Below are 20,135 nucleotides of genomic sequence, written 5' to 3' on the forward strand. Positions count from 1 at the left end.
ACTGATTAAAACCCATTTTCGATCTAAATGAAGAGGTCTAATTTTGATAGATAGTGAAACCAATTACGTGAGAAATAATTGTGAAGAGAGTTGTTGTCACATATAACAATAATAACCTTACCAGGGTTTTAGCGGTTCACATAACCGGAAGTAGACGTGGAACTTCGGTAGTCCCCATAGAGAATGATAAAGGCATCTAGTAGCTAAAAGGTCATTTGGACAATTTTAATGTAGTCAACTGGGTGGTATTTTCAACTTCATTGGCTGATCCTTCCTGATGACCATGTTGGAGTCACGTCCAACCGGGTCACCAGGAGGGATCAGTCAATTGTGAAGAAGAACATTGACGACTTCAAAATGGAGATTGCCTCAATAACGCTGCTCGTGCGCTCACAGACGCCATAATAGATAGTACATAGCGATGCACTCTCTAGCATTCTCTATGGTTGTTCCACCGTTCGACTAGGAACTACTGAGCTATAAACTAGGAAAGAACAAGAACTGAGAATATAGGGATTGTCGTTTTAGCAAACTGTATTTTTCAGATAATATGCATGTCATTTCGCGATTTCTATTATTTGAAAAATGATTAGACACATGCTTCGGTAGAGGATTCTGCGAATGCTGTTGATGCAAAGAGAGACAGTCTGTACCAGCTAGCTACCTGTCAGATCATTTAGCTTGCTTGTTAACTAGCTTGCCAGATAAAAACAACTTTAGTTTCTAGCTACTATTGTTAAATTGTTAAATTTCATTCGCTCAATATGAAGACACATTATGTGGGGTTGTTGACAGTGTAAACTAGCTTGCTCAAAGTTTGAGGGTCGGCTTCAGCTAGTTAGTTAACTTGCTATCATATATCTAGCTATCTAACACAGGTAGTTAGATAGGTATCAGATATAACCTCATCCAGGCAAGTCTTAAGAATATCCAGAAAACATGTCGACAATTCCTGTCCTACCCCTTGTTATCAACGGGTGCATGTCTGCACTTGGGTCCTTGGCCACATTAAAGCTAATTCCAGCCTTCAAAGACCACTTCATCTCAGCCAGACTCTATGGGATGGATCTGAACAAAACTAACAAGAAGGAAGTGTACGTTTATCAATATAAATTGTTTACCAATGATCTACTATCCAATAGCCTATGTTAATCTATTTTACTCGTTTTTCGTTGTGATTTTGTCCTGACTTATTTTAATTTCTCCTCTTTGCAGGCCAGAGTCTCAGGGCGTCATCAGTGGGACCGTGTTCCTCATTATCATGTTCTGCTTCATCCCAGTGCCTTTCCTCGGCTGCTTTGTAGAAGAGCAGTGCACTGGCTTCCCACACAATGAGGTGGGTGAGGGAACTGGGGGAGTTACCTATACTGTACCTATTATTCTGTCTGTTATTTGTTTATTTGTATCCCCATTAGCTGTTGCAATGGACGGTTTGGTTGTTTAGCGATGTGATTGAGAAGCTTAATATCAAAGATGTTTAAAGATATGCCACACCCTTACTGTACCCGCGTGACCTGTCACTATAAAAGCGATGTGGCGCGACATACTGTCTATTACTTCACTTGAACCCCGCAGAGGTGGAGGAATGACATGAAAGCTTGGCGACCCGTTACTCTACTTAGAGAATCAAGGTTACARCCATAACCCAACGTTCTCTTTCGTTTTCGTACCGGGTCGCCAAACGACCTATGGGAGATGCTGTTCCAAAGAGGGGTATAACTTACCATTTAACTTAGTCCCTGGGATGTCCTTGCATCCACCACAGGATGCAATAGAATATAATTACCCAACAGGGTACCACAGAATTACAACGAGGGTATACAACTGTATAAGCAAGCTGAAAGTTAGAACTTACAAAATGAGGTTCAAGGCTCACAGTATGCTCACTTATCTGGGTTGAGAGAGCGTGCCATGTCCAGAACTACAGACCCCACTGATGGTGATTCTGTAGTACCTCATGAAAGTCATCGGTGTTGCCCAACTTGCGGCAGCACAGATAGAGTCCAGGGAGGCCCTTCTCAACAGGGCCCATGAAGTGGCCATACCCCTGGTGTGCTACCGCCCCGTCTGTAGTTGGTCTACCTGCTGCAGRGTAACCCAATGTGCCAATCTATGCTTTGAGACAGCGTGCCCTTTGGTGTTCTCCTCATAACACACAAAAAGCTGTTCTGTTTAACGAACAGTTCTTTTTGCAGCAAGATAGGCACTCAATGCCCTAACCGGACAAAGTGTATGCAACTCACGACTCTCCTGTGGAGAGGCGGGTGAAATGTCGCTATTATTGAGGGCTGTTTAGTATGTGATCATGAAAGCACCTTAGGTAAGAATGCTGGATTTGGCCGAAGCACTGCCTTAGATCCATCTTCTGCTAATGTGAGGCATGAAGGATGGGTATAAAGCACATGCAATTCTCTAACACGCTTGGCTGAAACAATAGCCAATAGAAAGGCGTTCTTGACTGAGAGCTCACATAGCTCAAGTGAAAACCGTGGACAACATCTAGCTCCCAAATGAAATGTTATTTGTGTTGTACACATATTTTGCAGAAGTTATCCCAGGTGCAGTAATACCTAACAATACCTAACAATACACACAAATACAAAACATAAAAAGGAATTTAYAATTATCAGAACGAGCAATGACAAGTCCAGAATATAAATGTGTATGATGGTGTGTATAGACATGGACAGTATATAAATAGAAAAGGTTAGTTATATAGCCTTGACTAGAATAGAGTATATACAGTGCACTCGGAAAGTATTCAGACCCATTCACTTTTTCAAAATTTTGTTACGTTACAGCCTTATTCTAAAATAGATGAAATAGTTTTTTCCCCCTCATCAATCTACACACAATACCCCATAATGACTGGGGCAGGTAGCGTTCTCCTGGCATCCGCCAAACCCAGATTAGTCCATCGGACTGCGTGATTCGTCACTCCAAAAAACGCATTTCCACTGCTCCTGAATCCAATGGCTCAGTAGTGAGTGTTGCAACCGGGGACAGGTGATTTTTACGCGCTTCAGCACTCGGCGGTCCCATTCTGTGAGCTTGTGTAGCCTACCACTTAGCGGCTGAGCCGTTGTTGCTCCTAGACGTATCCACTTCACAATAACAGCACTTACAGTTGACCAGGACAACCCTAGCAGGTCAGAAATTTGACGAACTGTCTTGTTGAAAAGGCAGCATCCTATGACCGTGCCTTGTTGAAAGTCACTCTTCAGTAAGGCCATTCTACTGCCAGTGTTTGTCTATGGAGATTGCATGGCTGTGTGCTCGATTTGATACACCTTTCAGCAACGGGTGTGGCTGAAATAGTTGAATCCTCTAATTTGAAGGTGTTTCCACATACTTGTGTATATATATAGTGTAAACATGAGTGAAAAAAAGACAGTATGTCACGCCACACTGCCTTTTATAGTGACAGATCATGTGGGTACAGTAAGGTTGTGGTGTGACTTTAAACATCTTTGATATTAAGTGATTTGGAAACCCGTTACGAAAACGAAAGAGAACTGACGAGTGCGCTATGGTGCAAAACAGAGGGGGTTGGCATAGATCGTTGACAACATGTAAACTATTTAATCTCCAATAATGAATAAATGTGCACAATGAACACTTGTTTTCACTCATACATCAGTACAGTTGTTGTTTAGCTAGCGAGCTAATTTTAGCCATATTAGCATAGACGTTACATCAGTCAAAACACCTTAAAACAAGAGATGGTATCAAGAACAAGATAAAACTAGCTAAAAGAAGCCACCTACGGTACCCACGTGGCAGCTTATTGTCATTGTTGCTAGCTATCTGACCATCCAGAATCACAACAACACATGGACTTCTGCCCCATTTGAAGCGTGCTAATTGTTTTTTTGTGGCGTTATCAGCTAACCCATCTATAGCAACAGGTYCTCTTCCTGCGGTCCACACAAAACACGATACACAAAAATCAGAGACTGCAAGACAAAAAAATCCCAGACAAAGTATCTCTGGCCTGTTTTTCAGGATTTGTAGCACACAACATTCGTAACGTGACAGGCTGACATTGCTCAACATTTCTGCCTGCTTGTTCTGTCCTGACCAGTTTGTCCAGCTAATTGGTGCTCTACTCGCCATCTGCTGTATGATCTTCCTGGGTTTCGCTGATGACGTGTTGAACCTGCGCTGGAGACACAAGCTCCTGCTGCCCACCATAGCCTCCCTGCCGCTGCTCATGGTCTACTTCACCAACTTCGGCAACACTGTCATTGTGGTGCCCAAGCCCTTCAGGCTCTTACTGGGGATGCACTTGGATCTGGGTGAGTGAATGTCACAATAAAAATGACAGACTGGAGAGGCAAACATAACGTCATCTGTATCACATATTTCGTTTGGGCACAATGCAAATTTCTCTTGAAGGTCCTCTTAGTTTGCACACAGCCACAGGAGAACTGGATTATAAATATTCATCGTGTTTCTTCAGGCAAAACTGGTTGAAATTATATAAATTCCAACTACTTTACAAACAGTATATCTACTTGTTATCTGGTTGTAATGACGTCATTTCAACCAGTTTTACCCACTGGCGGTGTTGTATCAATTTCACTAACATTGTAAGTCATCCTCCATGCTTTGTTGTACATCTTATGCTGATTGATGTTATCTCTTCTCTGTAGGTATTCTCTACTATGTCTACATGGGCATGCTGGCAGTTTTCTGTACTAATGCCATCAACATCCTGGCAGGCATCAACGGCATCGAGTCAGGACAGGCGCTCTTCATCTCTGGCTCCATCATCATCTTCAACCTGCTTGAGCTTGGTGGTAAGTGGCGGTTTTCTATCTTTCATCAACATCCCCTGTTCTCAGTCCTTCAATTATGTGTCTACACATCCTACCAAATGTTTAAAATAAATCAAGGAACCTTTCCTGGTCTAATACACTGCTCAAAAAAATAAAGGGAACACTTAAACAACACAATGTAACTCCAAGTCAATCACACTTCTGTGAAATCAAACTGTCCACTTAGGAAGCAACACTGATTGACAATACATTTCACATGCTGTTGTGCAAATGGAATAGAAAAAGGTGGAAATTATAGGCAATTAGCAAGACACCCTCAAAAAAGGAGTGATTCTGCAGGTGGTGACCACAGACCACTTCTCAGTTCCTATGCTTCCTGGCTGATGTTTTGGTCACTTTTGAATGCTGGCGGTGCTCTCACTCTAGTGGTAGCATGAGACGGAGTCTAAACCCACACAAGTGGCTCAGGTAGTGAGTTCATCCAGGATGGCACATCAATGCGAGCTGTGGTAAAAAGGTTTGCGTGTCTGTCAGCGTAGTGTCCAGAGCATGGAGGCGCTACCAGGAGACAGGCCAGTACATCAGGAGACTGGAGGAGGCCGTAGGAGGGCAACAACCCAGCAGCAGGACCGCTACCTCCGCCTTTGTGCAAGGAGGTGCACTGCCAGCGCCCTGCAAAATGACCTCCAGCAGGCCACAAATGTGCATGTGTCTGCTCAAACGGTCAGAAACAGACTCCATGAGGGTGGTATGAGGGCCCGACGTCCACAGGTGGGGGTTGTGCTTACAGCCCCACACCGTGCAGACGTTTGGCATTTGCCAGAGAACACCAAGATTGGCAAATTTGCCACTGGCGCCCTGTGCTCTACCAGATGATAGCAGGTTCACACTGAGCACATGAGCACATGTGACAGACGTGACAGAGTCTGGAGACGCCGTGGAGAACGTTCTGCTGCCTGCAACATCCTCCAGCATGACCGGTTTGGCGATGGGTCAGTCATGGTGTGGGGTGGCATTTCTTTGTGGGGCCGCACAGCCCTCCATGTGCTCGCCAGAGGTAGCCTGACTGCCATTAGGTACCGAGATGAGATCCTCAGACCCCTTGTGAGACCATATGCTGACACATGCACATTGTGGCCTGCTGGAGGTCATTTGCAGGGCTCTGGCAGTGCACCTCCTTGCACAAGGCGGAGGTAGCGGTCCTGCTGCTGGGTTGTTGCCCTCCTACGGCCTCCTCCACGTCTCCTGATGTACTGGCCTGTCTCCTGGTAGCGCCTCCATGCTCTGGACACTACGCTGACAGACACAGCAAACCTTTTTGCCACAGCTCGCATTGATGTGCTATCCTGGATGAACTGCACTCCTGAGCCACTTGTGTGGGTTGTAGACTCCGTCTCATGCTACACTAGAGTGAGAGCACGCCCAGCATTCAAAAGTGACCAAAACATCAGCCAGGAAGCATAGGAACTGAGAAGTGGTCTGTGGTCACCACCTGCAGAATCACTCCTTTTTTGGGGGTGTCTTGCTAATTGCTTATAATTTCCACCTTTTGTCTATTCCATTTGCACAACAGCATGTGAAATGTATTGTCAATCAGTGTTGCTTCCTAAGTGGACAGTTTGATTTCACAGAAGTGTGATTGACGGAGTTACATTGTGTTGTTTAAGTGTTCCCTTTATTTTTTTGAGCAGTGTATATAGAAATGTGGATGTAATTGTGCACACTCTTTTTGACTTTTGCAGGAGACTACAGAGACGACCACATTTTCTCCCTTTACTTCATGCTCCCGTTCTTCTTCACAACTTTAGCACTTTTCTACCACAACTGGTGAGTTGGAGACACTGGCCGTGTCTGAAATCTGTCTTGTCTACTACTTACTAAAACGACATACTCTACTAATTGTACTACATACTATTTAGAACGCACTGTTTCGTAAAAATGAATGCAGTAAGCAACAAWWATCAAAATACAGTGCCTTCAGAAAGTATCCATACTCTTTGACGTATTCCACATTTTATTGTGTTACAGCCTGAATGCAAATTTGATTAAATAAATAAACAATCTCACCCATCTACACACAATACCCCATAAGGACAAATTGAAAACAAGTTTTAAGAAATGTTAGCAAATTTATTGAAATTTAAATGCAGATATCTCATTTASATAAGTATTCACACCCCTAAGTCAATACATGTTAGAATCACCTTTGGCAGCGATTACAGTCGTGAGCCTTTCTGGGTAAGTCTCTAAGAGCTTTGCACACCTGGATCGTACAATATTTCACATTATTCTTTWKAAAAATCTTTAAGCTGTCAAGTTGGCTGTTGATCATTGCTAGACAGCTATTTTCAAGTTTTGCCATAGATTTTCAAGCCAATTTTAAGTCAAAACTAACTAGGCCACTCAGGAACATTCAATGTCATCTTCGTAAGAAACTCCAGTGTATATCTGGCCTCGTGTTTTAGGTTATTGCCCTGCTGAAAGGTGAATTTGTCTCCCAGTGTCTGTTGGAAAGCAGACTGAACCTGGTTTTCCTCTGGGATTTTGCCTCTGCTTAGCTCTATTCCCTTTCTTTTTATCCTAAAATACTCCCTAGTCCTTGCCGATGTCAAGCATACCCATAATGTCACGCCCTGACCATAGAGAGCCCTCGGGGTTCTCTATGGTGTTGTAGGTCAGGGCGTGACTAGGGGGGTGTTCTAGTTTTKCTATTTCTATGTTTGTTTTGTTGTATGGTTCCCAATTAGAGGCAGCTGATTGTCGTTGTCTCTAATTGGGGATCATATTTAAGTTCTCCATTGTTCCCACCTGGGTTGTGGGATATTGTTTGTATATGTGCTTGTTGCACCACGTAAGTCATGTTACGTTGTTTGTTTTATTGTTTTGTTGGAAGTTTCACCGTGAAATAAAATGTGGAACTCAAATCACGCTGCACCTTGGTCCGTCCATTCTAACAACCGTGACGCATAACATGATGGAGCCACCACCATGCTTGAAAATATGAAGTGGTACTCCGTGTTGTAGGATTTGACCCCAAACATAATGCTTTGTATTCAGGACATAAAGTTAATTTCTCTGCCACATTTTTTTTTGCAGTTTTACTTTAGTGCCTTATTGCAAACAGGATGCATGTTTTTGAATATTTTATTCTGTACAGACTTCCTTCTTTTCACTCTGTCATTTAGGTTAGTATTGTGGCGAAATTACAATGTTGTTGATCCATCCTCAGTCTTCCCCTATCACAGCCATTAAACTCTGTAACTGTTTTAAAGTCACCATTGGCCTCATGTTGAAATCCCAAAGCTGTTTCCTTCCTCTCCAGCAACTGAGTTAGGAAGGACGCCTGTATCTTTGTAGTGACTGAGTGTATTGATACACCATCCAAAATGTAATTAATAATTTCATCATGCTCAATGTCTGCCTATTTTATTTTTTACCCATCTACCATTAGGTGGCCTTTGCGAAGCATTGGAAAACGTCTCTGGTCTTTGTGGTTGAATCTGTGTTTGAAATTCACTGCTCGACTGAGGGGGACCATACACTTAGCTGTATGTGTGGGGTACAGAGATGAGTCATTTGAAAATCTTGTTAACCTCTAAAAGTCTAAGCCGTTGGGGAGGGTGGGGGGGTCTTACTAAGCTAACATATGGAATTGTTTTAAGATGGTCATACCATGGCTCGTTTAGCTATTTGATTTAGAATTTAGAATTCCTTTAAGTATCAAAACAAATATTTTAAGAACTTGTTTTGATAAAATATTGTATTTGGCTTTTACTACTATAGCCCGTAGAAACATATTGAATAACACATTCATAAATGGCAAAAAATAAAGTCACAAAATAAATAATTCGGTTTTGAAGTGTCTGTCCTATATTTAGGAGATATAAGTAAGCTCAGAAAATATTKGTTTTTTTGGACACATACTTAACGCCTTATTTTTTGGGGCACAAAACTATCTTCATATTTCCATTCATGTGTATTAGTTACCTTCAGATGAGTCCACTGAGACTTGTTGTGGTAGTAGCGCAAATGGAGAACAGTCTCCTCTTTTTGTAGGCCAAACCGTTCGGACGCTACAGACGTTCCCGTGAGAAGAACGGTTTTCGGTATCTCTAATGGTCTGACAAACACCGCTGTACCTCGGCCCCTTTCCACAGCCAGATATCTCTAGCTTAAACTGACAGATTTTGATGGGGATTTCTTTATTATGTTAATTAGATTGACACACATTGCCTATTTATTGACCCTATTTATTGACTCAAGACATTTCAGCTTTTTATTAATTTGTAAACATTTCTAAAAACAGTTCCACTTTYACATTATGGGGTATTGTGTGTAGGTAGGCCAGTGACACAAAATCTCAATATAATCCATTTTACATTCAGGCTGTAACACAAAAATGTGGAAAAAGTCTAGGGGTGTGAATACTTTCTGAAGGCACTGTACTAGGCTCACCCATCCTAAGAGTGTGTCATCTAATGCGCATTACCGCCWTTTGTTCATTTGGGTACAGTGCGTCTCTTATCTCATTATCAGCTGATAATCAAAAGACAATTCTCTTCCTCAAAAGTGTGCAGTTAATTCTGCTAAATGAAAAACCGAAATGAGTATAACATCCTGGCATTTAACCAAACTCTATTTTTTTTTTTACTATAAAACATAATTTTTTGCATACCTAAAATGCCTACTATTTAGAATGCAAGTGTAGGTATTCAGACACGGCTATTGTTTATGGTGTTGCTGTTATAAAACGTGTTGTAAATTATTGCCAACATACACTACACGTGTTGCCTTTACTACAGGTACCCTTCATCTGTGTTTGTGGGAGACACCTTTTGCTACTTTGCGGGGATGACCTTTGCAGTGGTAGGAATCCTGGGGCACTTCAGTAAAACCATGCTGCTCTTCTTCATTCCTCAAGTGGTCAACTTTGTCTACTCACTACCCCAGCTATTCCATGTAGTACCCTGTCCCAGGCACCGCCTCCCCAGGTAACACCACAGCTCTTACTCCTATGATGGCATTGATATAGTATACATATGGTATAGTACTTTTGATACAATTCCATGATCTTTTCTTTTCAGATTATAATCCCTTGTTATAAAAGTGATCCTCATTGTGTTTTTTTCCCCTCCTATATTTGCCTGATGCATGAAGACTGAACCCAGACACAGGAAAACTAGGAATGAGTTGGTCTAAATTCAAAAGGAGGGACCTCTCCAAATTGGGAAATCTTATTTTACAGGTAATCAATATGTACACATGTTGGGGGTGTGAATGTGAGCATGATCGGTGGAATCGGTGCAAATGTTTGACTTGGGTCAGGTAGATTGATATGAACGAACGAAAGCTTTGACTTGCGTGGATAATGAATGGCGGTGTATTTTGCGCCCATCAGGTGGCGGAGATGCTGCGGGTGCTTGAAGTGAAGCGTGGCCAGGAGGGCGATGATGAGTTTGTGGAGTGTAACAACATGACCTTAATAAACCTGGTGCTGAAGATACTGGGACCCACACACGAGAGAGATCTCACCACGATCATGCTGCTCATACAGGTATCGACAACGGGTCTAATTTCTGAATCAAATCAAATTGTATTAGTCACATGCGCCGAATACAGGTGTAGACTTTGCAGTGAAATGCTTACTTACTAGCCCCTAACCAACAATGCAGTTTAAAAAAATAAATAAGAATAAGAAATAAAAGTGACAAGTAATTAAAGAGCAGCAGTGAAATAACAATAGTCAGACTATATACAGGGGGGTACCGGTACAGAGTCAATGTGTGGTTAGTTAAGGTAATATGTACATGTAGGTAGAGTTATTAGTGACTATGCATAGATGATAACAACAGAGAGTAGCAGCGGTGTAAAAGACGGGGGGGGCAATGGAAATAGTCTGGGTAGCCATTTGTTTAATTGTTCAGGAGTCTTATGGCTTGGGGGTAGAAGCTGTTTAGAAGCCTCTTGTACCTAGCTCCGGTACCACTTGCAGTACAGTAGCAGAGAGAACAGTCTATGACTAGGGTGGCTGGAGTCTTTGACAATTTTTAGGGCCTTCCTCTGACACCACCTGGTATAGAGGTCCTGGATGGCAGGAAGCTTGGCCCCAGTGATGTACTGGGCCGTACGCACTACCCTTTGTAGTGTCTTGCGGTCAGAGGCCGAGCAGTTGCCATAACAGGCAGTGATGCAACCAGTGAGGATGCTCTCAATGGTGCAGCTGTAAAACCTTTTGAGGATCTGAGGACCAATGACAAATCTTTTCAGTCTCCTGAGGGGGAATAGGTTTTGTCGTYCCCTCTTCATGACTGTCTTGGTGTGCTTGGACCATGTTAGTTTGTTGGTGGAACTTGAAGCTCTCAACCTGCTCCACTTCAGCCCCGTCGATGAGAATGGGGGCGTGCTCGGTCCTCTTTTTCCTGTAGTCCACAATCATCTCCTGTGTCTTGATCAGTCATGAGTGAACAGGGAGTACTGGAAGGGACTGAGCACGCAGCCCTGAGGGGCCCCTGTGTTGAGGATCAGTGTGGCGGATGTGTTGTTACCTACCCTTATCACCTGGGGGCGGCCCGTCAGGAAGTCCAGGCTCCAGTTGCAGAGGGAGGTGTTTAGTCCCAGGGTCCATAGCTTATTGATGAGCTTTGAGGGCACTATGGTGTTGAACACTGAGCTGTAGTCAATGAATAGCATTCTCATAGGTGTTCCTTTTGTCCAGGTGGGAAAAGGCAGTGTAGAAGTGCAATAGAGATTGCATCATCTGTGGATCTGTTGGGGTGGTATGCAAATTGGAGTGGTTCTAGGGTTTCTGGGATAATGGTGTTGTGAGTTATGACCAGCCTTTCAAAGCAGCTACGGGTCAGAAGTCATTGAGGCAGGTTACCTTAGTGTTCTTGGGCACAGGGACTATTTTGGTCTGCTTAAAACATGTTGGTATTACAGACTCGGACAGGGAGAGGTTGAAAATGTCAGTGYAGACACTTGCCAGTTGGTCAGCGCATGTTCGCAGTACACGTCCTGGTAATCCGTATGGCCCTGCGGCCTTGTGAATGTTGACCTGTTTTAAAGGTCTTACTCACATCGGCTGTCACATACATGTTATGTATGTGACATATGAATCACTGTCAATGTTGACAGTTCTGTAAGTTGCTTAGTCTGCTAAAATTGCCATATTGTTATAATATTATGAATAAGTTAAGGTAAATTATATATATATACAAAATTATGTGGACACCCCTTTAAATTAGTGGATTCGGCTATTTCAGCCACACCCGTTTGCTGACAGGGTGTATAAAATCGAGGACACAGAGATTGCAGTAAAATGGCCTTACTGAAGAGCTCAGTGACTTTCAATGTTGCACCGTCATTGGATGCCACCTTTCCAACAAGTCAGTTCGTAACATTTCTGCCCTGCTAGAGCTGCCCTGTCAATTATAAGTGCTGTTATTGTGAAGTGGAAACGTCTAGGAGCAACAACGGCTCAGCCGGGAAGTGGTCGGCCACACAAGTTCACAGAACCGGACGGTCTGTCCTAGGTTGCAACACTCACTACCGAGTTCCAAACTGCCCCTGGAAGCAACGTCAGCACAAGAACTGTTCGTTGGGAGCATCATGAAATGGGTTTCCATGGCCGAGCAGCCACACACAAGCCTTGGATCACCATGCGCAATGCCAATCATCGGCTGGAGTGGTTGAAAGCTCACCGCCATTGGACTCTGGAGCAGTGGAAACGCATTCTCTGGAGTGATGAATCACGCTTCACCATCTGGCAGTCCAAAGGACTAATCTGAGTTTGGCAGATGCCAGGAGAACGCTACCTGCCCCAATACATAGTGCGAACTGTAAAGTTTGGTGGAGGAGGAATAATGGTCTGGGGCTGTTTTTCATGGTTCGGGCTAGGCCCCTTAATGCTACAGCATACAATGACATTATAGACGATTCTTTGCTTCCGACTTTGTGGCAACAGTTTGGTAATGTCGTGTATATGAAGCCCCTTTGTGAGCATTTCTAAGATATCTTTGAATAACCTTTAACGCATAATTCATATTTGTCTCCGTCTCAGGTACTGGGGAGTGCGTTGGCCTTCGGGATCCGTTATCACCTGGTTCGCCTCTTCTACGACGTCTAGAGATGCCACAGCTACAGAGCGAAAGCTGAGAGACTACAGAGAGGGATGTCCAACTATGCTGGACCAACCGTGTCTGATCCTTGATGATGATTTTGACTATTGATTCCTTGATTATTGCTTCACCTATCCTTATCTGCTTTAAAATGGGTCTGTTTATAACACGACTGACAGCTGAGGATGACCTCAGTTCTTCAAAGGAAAAAGAACAGGAGAAAAATTCATGCCACTCAAAGGCATCACAATTGATAGAATTCAGGATCTGCTAAATGAACTATTTCAGGATGAGCAATTAAGCACAATCATACAGTTGTGAAAAGAAAGGCAAGAGGTCCATGCACAGGTCAAAACCCAGTCTATATTGAGGATGGCTACTCTTTGTGAAAGACAGATTGCATATGGAGGGATTGGGAGGATATTTTTTTAGTTCTTCTCTGAGGGGGTTTAAAGCGTTTCTTTAGTCCTAGAGGAGTTGAGGGTGGAGGGAACTCCAGAGCAGTAGTGGTGAGATTACAAGGGCTACATGAAGGTATTATCGATTAGGAGGTGAATTTTTATGAAGGAGGAGGACATGGAATGTGAACTTTTCTCAGTTTATAATGTATTTGTAAGCTTTGCCTTCGTAATGCTAATTTGTTTTGACACTGGACAATTCTGCTGGTTGTAGGAATGTAAATACAAGTGTAAAAAAACTTGAGTGATGTTTTACTCTTGCAATGGAATACTCCAACCAGGAAGTGCTCAGAACAAATCATTTCCTTTCTGAAATGGTTATTTAATCATTTTGTAGACACTGAAATAATGCTGAATACAGTCACTACTGATATTTCTAACCAGAAGGTTTGAAACATTCCTGTTTTTTGAGGACAATATTCTAGGTGTACAGAACCACCTTACAGTACATGATTGGCCAAGACAGAACATGGGGCTGACTCAGACAGTACAGTATGAATGAAGACACTACGGCAGAGAGGAAGAGGTGAAGCTAGAGGTTTTAGTCCGGACAAAATATGTCCACAAACATTGTTTTTATTGCTAATTTGCTACCTGAGGCTTATAGACGGGTATGCTGACATCACTAAAAAGATGCGCACGATTCAATGGAGCAGAAGTCCGTGGCCTTGTTTGAGTGGTAAGCCTGAAGCAACCGACTGCAGATGAAAGTCGAGTGAAGTCGGTGGAGATGCATCTACTACAGCCAAAAGTCGTACACTGGTTTTCCAACAGCAAGGCTCAGTGCAACATGGCAGTATTGCTACGGTTTATAAAAGTTTTTCTTTGTAATGCCTAAATAAACAAGTCTCCAACCCCCATATCACACAGTCATAAACTGTAAATATACAGTGCATTAGGAAAGTGTTCAGGCATCTTGACTTTTTCCACATTATGTTACATTGTTACATTTGTTATGTTACGCCTTATTCTAAAATGGATTAAAATGTTTTTTCCCACTCATCAATCTACACACAATACCCCATAATGACAAAGAAAAAACAATACATTTTTACACACTTATTTTAAAAAATCAACAACAACAAAAAATCACATTTACATAAGTATTCAGATGCTTTACTCAATACTTTGTTGAGACACCTTTGGCAGCGATTACAGCCTCAAGTCTTCTTGGGTATAACGCTACATGCTTGGCACGCTTGTATTTGGGGAGTTTCTCAGATTCTCTACCTCTGTCAGGTTGGCTGGGGAGCGTTGCTACACAACTATTTTCAGGTCTTTCCAGAGATGTTCAATCGGGTTCAAGTCCGAGCTCTGGGTGGGCCACTCAAGAACGTTCAGAGACTTGTTCTGAAGCCACTTCTGCGTTCTGCGTTTCTCATGGTCTGAGAGTCCTTTAGGTGCCTTTTGGAAAACTCCATGTGGGCTGTCATGTGCCTTTTACTGAGGAGTGTCTTCTGTCTGGCCACTCCATCAATCACTAGGCCTGATTGATGGAGTGCTGCAGAGATGGTTGTCCTTCTGGGAGGTTCTATCATCTCCACAGAGGAACTATGGAGCTCTGTCAGAGGGACCATCGGTTTCTTGGTCATCTCCCGAACCAAATCAAATTTTATTGGTCACATACACATGGTTAGCAGATGTTATTGCGAGAGTACCAGAGCCGGTCCTGACCTCCCTGGGGCCCTAAGCAAAATTCTACTAAGGGGCCCTCCTACCTGACCTGTGAGCCATGTAAACCATTTGCCATTGCCACACAGTCACACCTGACACCCCAGTGCTCCCACTACAATCCTCCCTCCTTTAAAACAGTTTGCTCCATCTGTCGGTCTAAGAATAAGTACATTTACATTTAAGTCATTTAGCAGACGCTCTTATCCAGAGCGACTTACAAATTGGAAAGTTCATACATATTCATCCTGGTCCCCCCGTGGGGAATGAACCCACAACCCTGGCGTTGCAAGCGCCATGCTCTACCAACTGAGCCACACGGGACCAAGTAGACCTATACAGAACAGAATGAGGTATAAACAAACAATATTTATTGATTAGAATATTTTCTATAGAATCTTAAGATAAGTGAATATTAACATTAACATAAATAAGAAATTGTAGAAAATATAAAATGTAGAAAATAATTAAATGTAACACTGAGCTTTGGCTCTGCTGCCTGGTAATTAGTCCAGTCCTCACAATATTATACAATTAGCTTTGGCTATACAATGTAAACATAAGCCTATAGGCTACAGCTGCAGCTATATGTCTTATAATAGTAAAATAAAACCTATACAGCTGTGTGATTAACTTTAGTTCCCTCTACAGCCTGGGCATGTTCAGCATCAGCACCAGTCTGTCTGGACTGTGTGGAAGAAATTGACAAAGTATGTCACATAGTTAAGCAGTCATTTACACAAGTGCACTTCTGACATACAATCTTAAAATGTTACTAAGTGTGTAAACATTTGAATGTTTGAATTAAAATCTTACCATCAAAATATTCCTCTTCTGCACTTTCTTGAAGGTAAAATCATCAATGATGTCATCATAGGACATGTGTTTCCCCACGTCATGATTTATACTCATGATGGCCAGACCACTCAAACGTTCCTATGACATGGAAGACCTCAGGTAGCTTTTGATGAGTTTTCATTTGGAAAAGCTCCTCTCTGCCGATGCTACTGTTACTGGTAGGGTGACTGCAATAGGGCTATCCAAAGGTTAGGATAGAGTTCCTCCAGGTTTTTCTCACAGAGAAAGGAAAGCAGCTCAAAGGCAGTCATCTTATCTGATGGCAGATCAGGTCAATTCTGAATGGTGTGTCAGATCCATTCCACTGATGTCACAGTCATCTCTGAAGGTTAAGAGTGTTTTCAACTTCCATCCAGTGAGCCTTTAAAGATTCACTGGACATCTGAGAGGCAGTGCTGAAGTTCAGCAGCACTCTCAAGGTTTTTCAGTGCATCAGTCACTGGTTCATCAGGAGCCTCATAGCTGAAATGCCTCTTGCTGTTTCTCAGTCACTTCTCTTTCAGAACAGCCTCCACATTCATTTCTTCACAAATGCTTTTGGCTGTTGTCTGGGCCTCAGAAAATCCAATTTCCCGGTACTGACATAGTGAGGGAGACCTTTGCAGACCTTTGCATTTGAGATTAAATTCAATGCGATATCCAACTGCATTGAGGCGGATTGGAGGAGCTTGTTCACCTTGTTTGTCATTGTCAGTATCTCACACCATACGACACAGCAAATCAAGAAGCGGTAGGACCCAACTTCCTCTGCAAGTGCTTGTGCCTCCACTTTGGCCACAGGATCGTTGATCGTCTGTCTGGCTTCCAGTAATGCCTCCTGAACCTCAGAAGCCTGATACCTGACTACATGGAGCCTACTCTCCCATCTTGTGTCACTCCATGACTTCACGGTTATGTTCAAGTGTTTCTTCAAAACACTCCATCTTTGTGTGCCAGCTGAAAATAAGGTGAAGTGCTTTGCACATGCCCAAAAAACCCAACTGCATCTTTTGAAGATTTGGCAGCATCTGCAATGACAAGGTTTAGAGTATGTGCTCTACATGGGATGAACACGGCTCTGGGATTTTTTTTCAGCAGTCTGGCTTTTACTCCTGGTGCTTGCCCTTCATGCTGGCTCCATTATCATAAAATTGCCCTCTGCAATCTTCAAATGGAATCTTCAGCTCGTTCAGCTTATCTAAGATGACAGTGGACAGATTCAAGCCTGTTGTAACCTCAACATTCACAAAGCCAAGGAAGTGCACTTTGATCTCTGGCTTTCCCTTTAAAGCCACGCTTCTCAGAATAATGGACATTTGCTCCTGGTGACTAACGTTAGGTGTACAGTCCAAGATAATGGATTAGTACTTTGAGTCACTATTGCTTCCAGAATCTTGTCACTCACAATCTGTATCAGCTCATTCTGTGCACACTTCCCAAAGTAATGAGCATGTTTCTCACCATCTTTAATTTTGCTGAGATGATTTTCCATAACGGGGTCAAATTTTGCCAGTAATTCAACCTCTTTTAGGAAGTTTCCATTATCTGGTTGGAAGAGTTTGTCTGATGAACCCCTGAATGCTAGGTTTCTTTCAGCCAGAGACTGGGTGATACTTATTCAACGTGTAAGGACATCCCGCCATCTCTTTCTTTCAGCCTCCAAAATTGTCATTTGTATCTGGTCAAGAGTCTGTCCCCGACTTAGGTGCCAATCAAGTTTTCTCCACTTAATCATATTGTTTGTGTTRAGGACTACCCTCATGGTGTTTCAGAATGGCGTTGATATTTGACCAGTCATTCACGCCTTCCTTTATTATTTTGGATGTGGATCAACTGAGTCTGTGCCTGTACTGGCTGATGTTCCAGCATCTCCMCTACTGACAAACTTAAGCATAGCACCTGTAAATTATAGACAACAATACTACTATTCATTTTATCAGCTGCATCAGGCCCATTCAAACTGGCTCCCCCAGATGTCCTTTTATACACTTTCAAATATAAAATACTATTTATGCAGTTTATAAAACACCGTTATCAAACGTAATAAATAGTTGTATTTCACTCTCACTTTTGTCAGGCACAAAGTCACAGAACACAGCCCTGGAAGTGGCTGGCAAGCAAGACACAGACAGACCAAGAGATGCACTGCCGAGCTAGGTTAGCAAGACAAACAGACAGACAGACAGACTAGAGATACACTGCAAGCTAGCACATCAACTTAACGTTACTATTATTTGCTGACATCAAACTTGGAGAGGAGAGAACACAAGCTTAACTGATTGCTGTTTCCGCAATTCACTCTCATTATGTTTTTTTTCACTTTTCGTGACCAGAAGGATAGCTCCGCTTCATCCTCTCATCGAAGTTGTAAACATTGACACCTGCTTTGACACGAGGGGGAGGCGGAGCCCTTGCGTATTTTGCGGGGCCCAACGCAACTTGCGTAGTGAGCGTATAGGGCAGCCCGGCTCTGAGTGTAGCGAAATGTAATGCAAGATATGTAGACATTATTAAAGTGGCATTATTAAAGTGACTAGTGATCCATTTATTAAAGTGACCAATGATTTCAAGTCTGCAGCAGCCTCTCTGTGCTAGTGATGGCTGTTTAACAGTCTGATGGCCATGAGATAGAAGCTGTTTTTCTGTCTCTCTGTCCCAGCTTTGATGCACCTGTACTGACCTCGCCTTCTGGATGGTAGAGGGGTGAACAGGCAGTGGCTCGGTTGGTCGTTGTCCTTGATGATCTTTTTGGCCTTCCTGTTACATCGGGTGCTGTAGGTGTCCTGGAGGGCAGGTAGTTTGCCCCTGGTGATGCGTTGTGCAGACCGCACCACCCTCTGGAGAGCCCTGTGGTTGTGGGCGGTGCAGTTGCCGTACCAGGCGGTGATACAGCCCGACAGGATGCTCTTAATTGRGCATTTGTAAAAGTTTGTGAGGGTTTTAGGTGACAAGCCAAATTTCTTCAGCCTCCTGAGGTTGAAGAGGCGCTGTTGCGCCTTCTTCACCACACTGTCTGTGTGGGTGGACCATTTCAGTTAGTCCGGGATGTGTACACAGAGGAACTTAACACTTTCCACCTTCTCCACTGCTGTCCCGTCGATGTGGAATGGTGGGGTGCTCCCTCTCCTGTTTCCACGATWATCTCCTTTGTTTTGTTGATGTTGAGTGAGAGGTTATTTTCCTGACACCACACTCCGAGAGCACTCACCTCCTCCCTGTTACCTGTCTCGTCATTGTTTGTAATCAAGCCTACTACTGTTGTGTCGGCTGCAAACTTGATGATTGAGTTGGAGGCATGCATGGCCACGCAGTCATGGTTGAACAGAGAGTATAGGAGGGGGCTGAGCACGCACCTCAGTGTTGAGGATCAGCGAAGTGGGGATGTTGTTTCAGGAAGTCCAGGACCCAATTGCAAAGGGCAGGGTTGAGACCCAGAGCCTCAAGCTTAATGATGAGCTTGGAGGGTACTATGGTGTTGAATGCTGAGCTGTAGTCAATGAACAGCATTCTTACATAGGTATTCATTTTGTCCAGATGGGATAGGGCATCGTGCAGTGTGATGGCGATTGCATCGTCTGTGGACCTATTGGGACGGTATGTAAATTGAAGTGGGTCTAGGGTGACCGGTAAGGTGGAGGTGATATGATCCTTGACTAGTCTCTCAAAGCACATGATGACAGAAGTGAGTGCTCCTGGATGATAGGAATTCAGTTCAGTTACCTTTGCATTCTTGGGTACAGGAACTATGGTGGCCATCTTGAAGCATGTGGGGACAACAAACTGGGATAGGGAGAGATTGAATATGTCCGTAAACACGAGTCAGCTGGTCTGTGCATGCTCTGAGGATGCGGCTAGGGATGCCATCTGGGCCAGCAGCCTTGCGAGGGTTAACACGTTTAAATGTCTTACTCACGTCGGCCACAGAGAAGAAGAGCCCACAGTCCTTGGTAGCGGGCCGCGTCGGTGGCACTGTATTATCCTCAAAGCATGGCAAATAAGGTGTTTAGTTTGTCTGGAAGCAAGACGTCAGTGTCCGTGACGTGGCTGGTTTTCCTTTTGTAGTCTGTGATTGCCTGTAGACCCTGCCACATGTGTCTCGTGTCTGAGCCAATTGCGACTCCACTTTGTGTCTATACTCACATGTTGCTTGTTTGATTGCCATGCGGAGGGAATAACTACACTGTTTGTATTCGGCCATATTCCCAGTCGCCTTTCCATGGTTAAATGCGGTGGTTCGCGCTTTCAGTTTTGCGCGAATGCCGCCATCTATC

General features: G+C 43.4%; 1 protein-coding gene across 1 annotated transcript; it reads left to right on the plus strand.

Annotated features, from left to right (window-relative positions):
• The first annotated feature begins 495 nt into the window (after nt 1-495).
• On the plus strand, nt 496-13,418 carry dpagt1 (dolichyl-phosphate (UDP-N-acetylglucosamine) N-acetylglucosaminephosphotransferase 1 (GlcNAc-1-P transferase)). The gene is made up of 9 exons (XM_023968724.2): nt 496-1,094; nt 1,216-1,336; nt 4,085-4,298; nt 4,656-4,802; nt 6,524-6,608; nt 9,584-9,772; nt 9,939-10,026; nt 10,180-10,335; nt 12,841-13,418. Exons 1-9 carry the CDS (start codon nt 940-942, stop codon nt 12,904-12,906), a joined length of 1,221 nt encoding a protein of 406 aa, XP_023824492.1. The 5' UTR covers nt 496-939; the 3' UTR covers nt 12,907-13,418.
• Nucleotides 13,419-20,135: the final 6,717 nt, after the last annotated feature.

The sequence above is a fragment of the Salvelinus sp. IW2-2015 genome, linkage group LG23 (assembly GCF_002910315.2).
Source record: "Salvelinus sp. IW2-2015 linkage group LG23, ASM291031v2, whole genome shotgun sequence".
Taxonomy (NCBI): Eukaryota; Metazoa; Chordata; class Actinopteri; order Salmoniformes; family Salmonidae; genus Salvelinus; species Salvelinus sp. IW2-2015.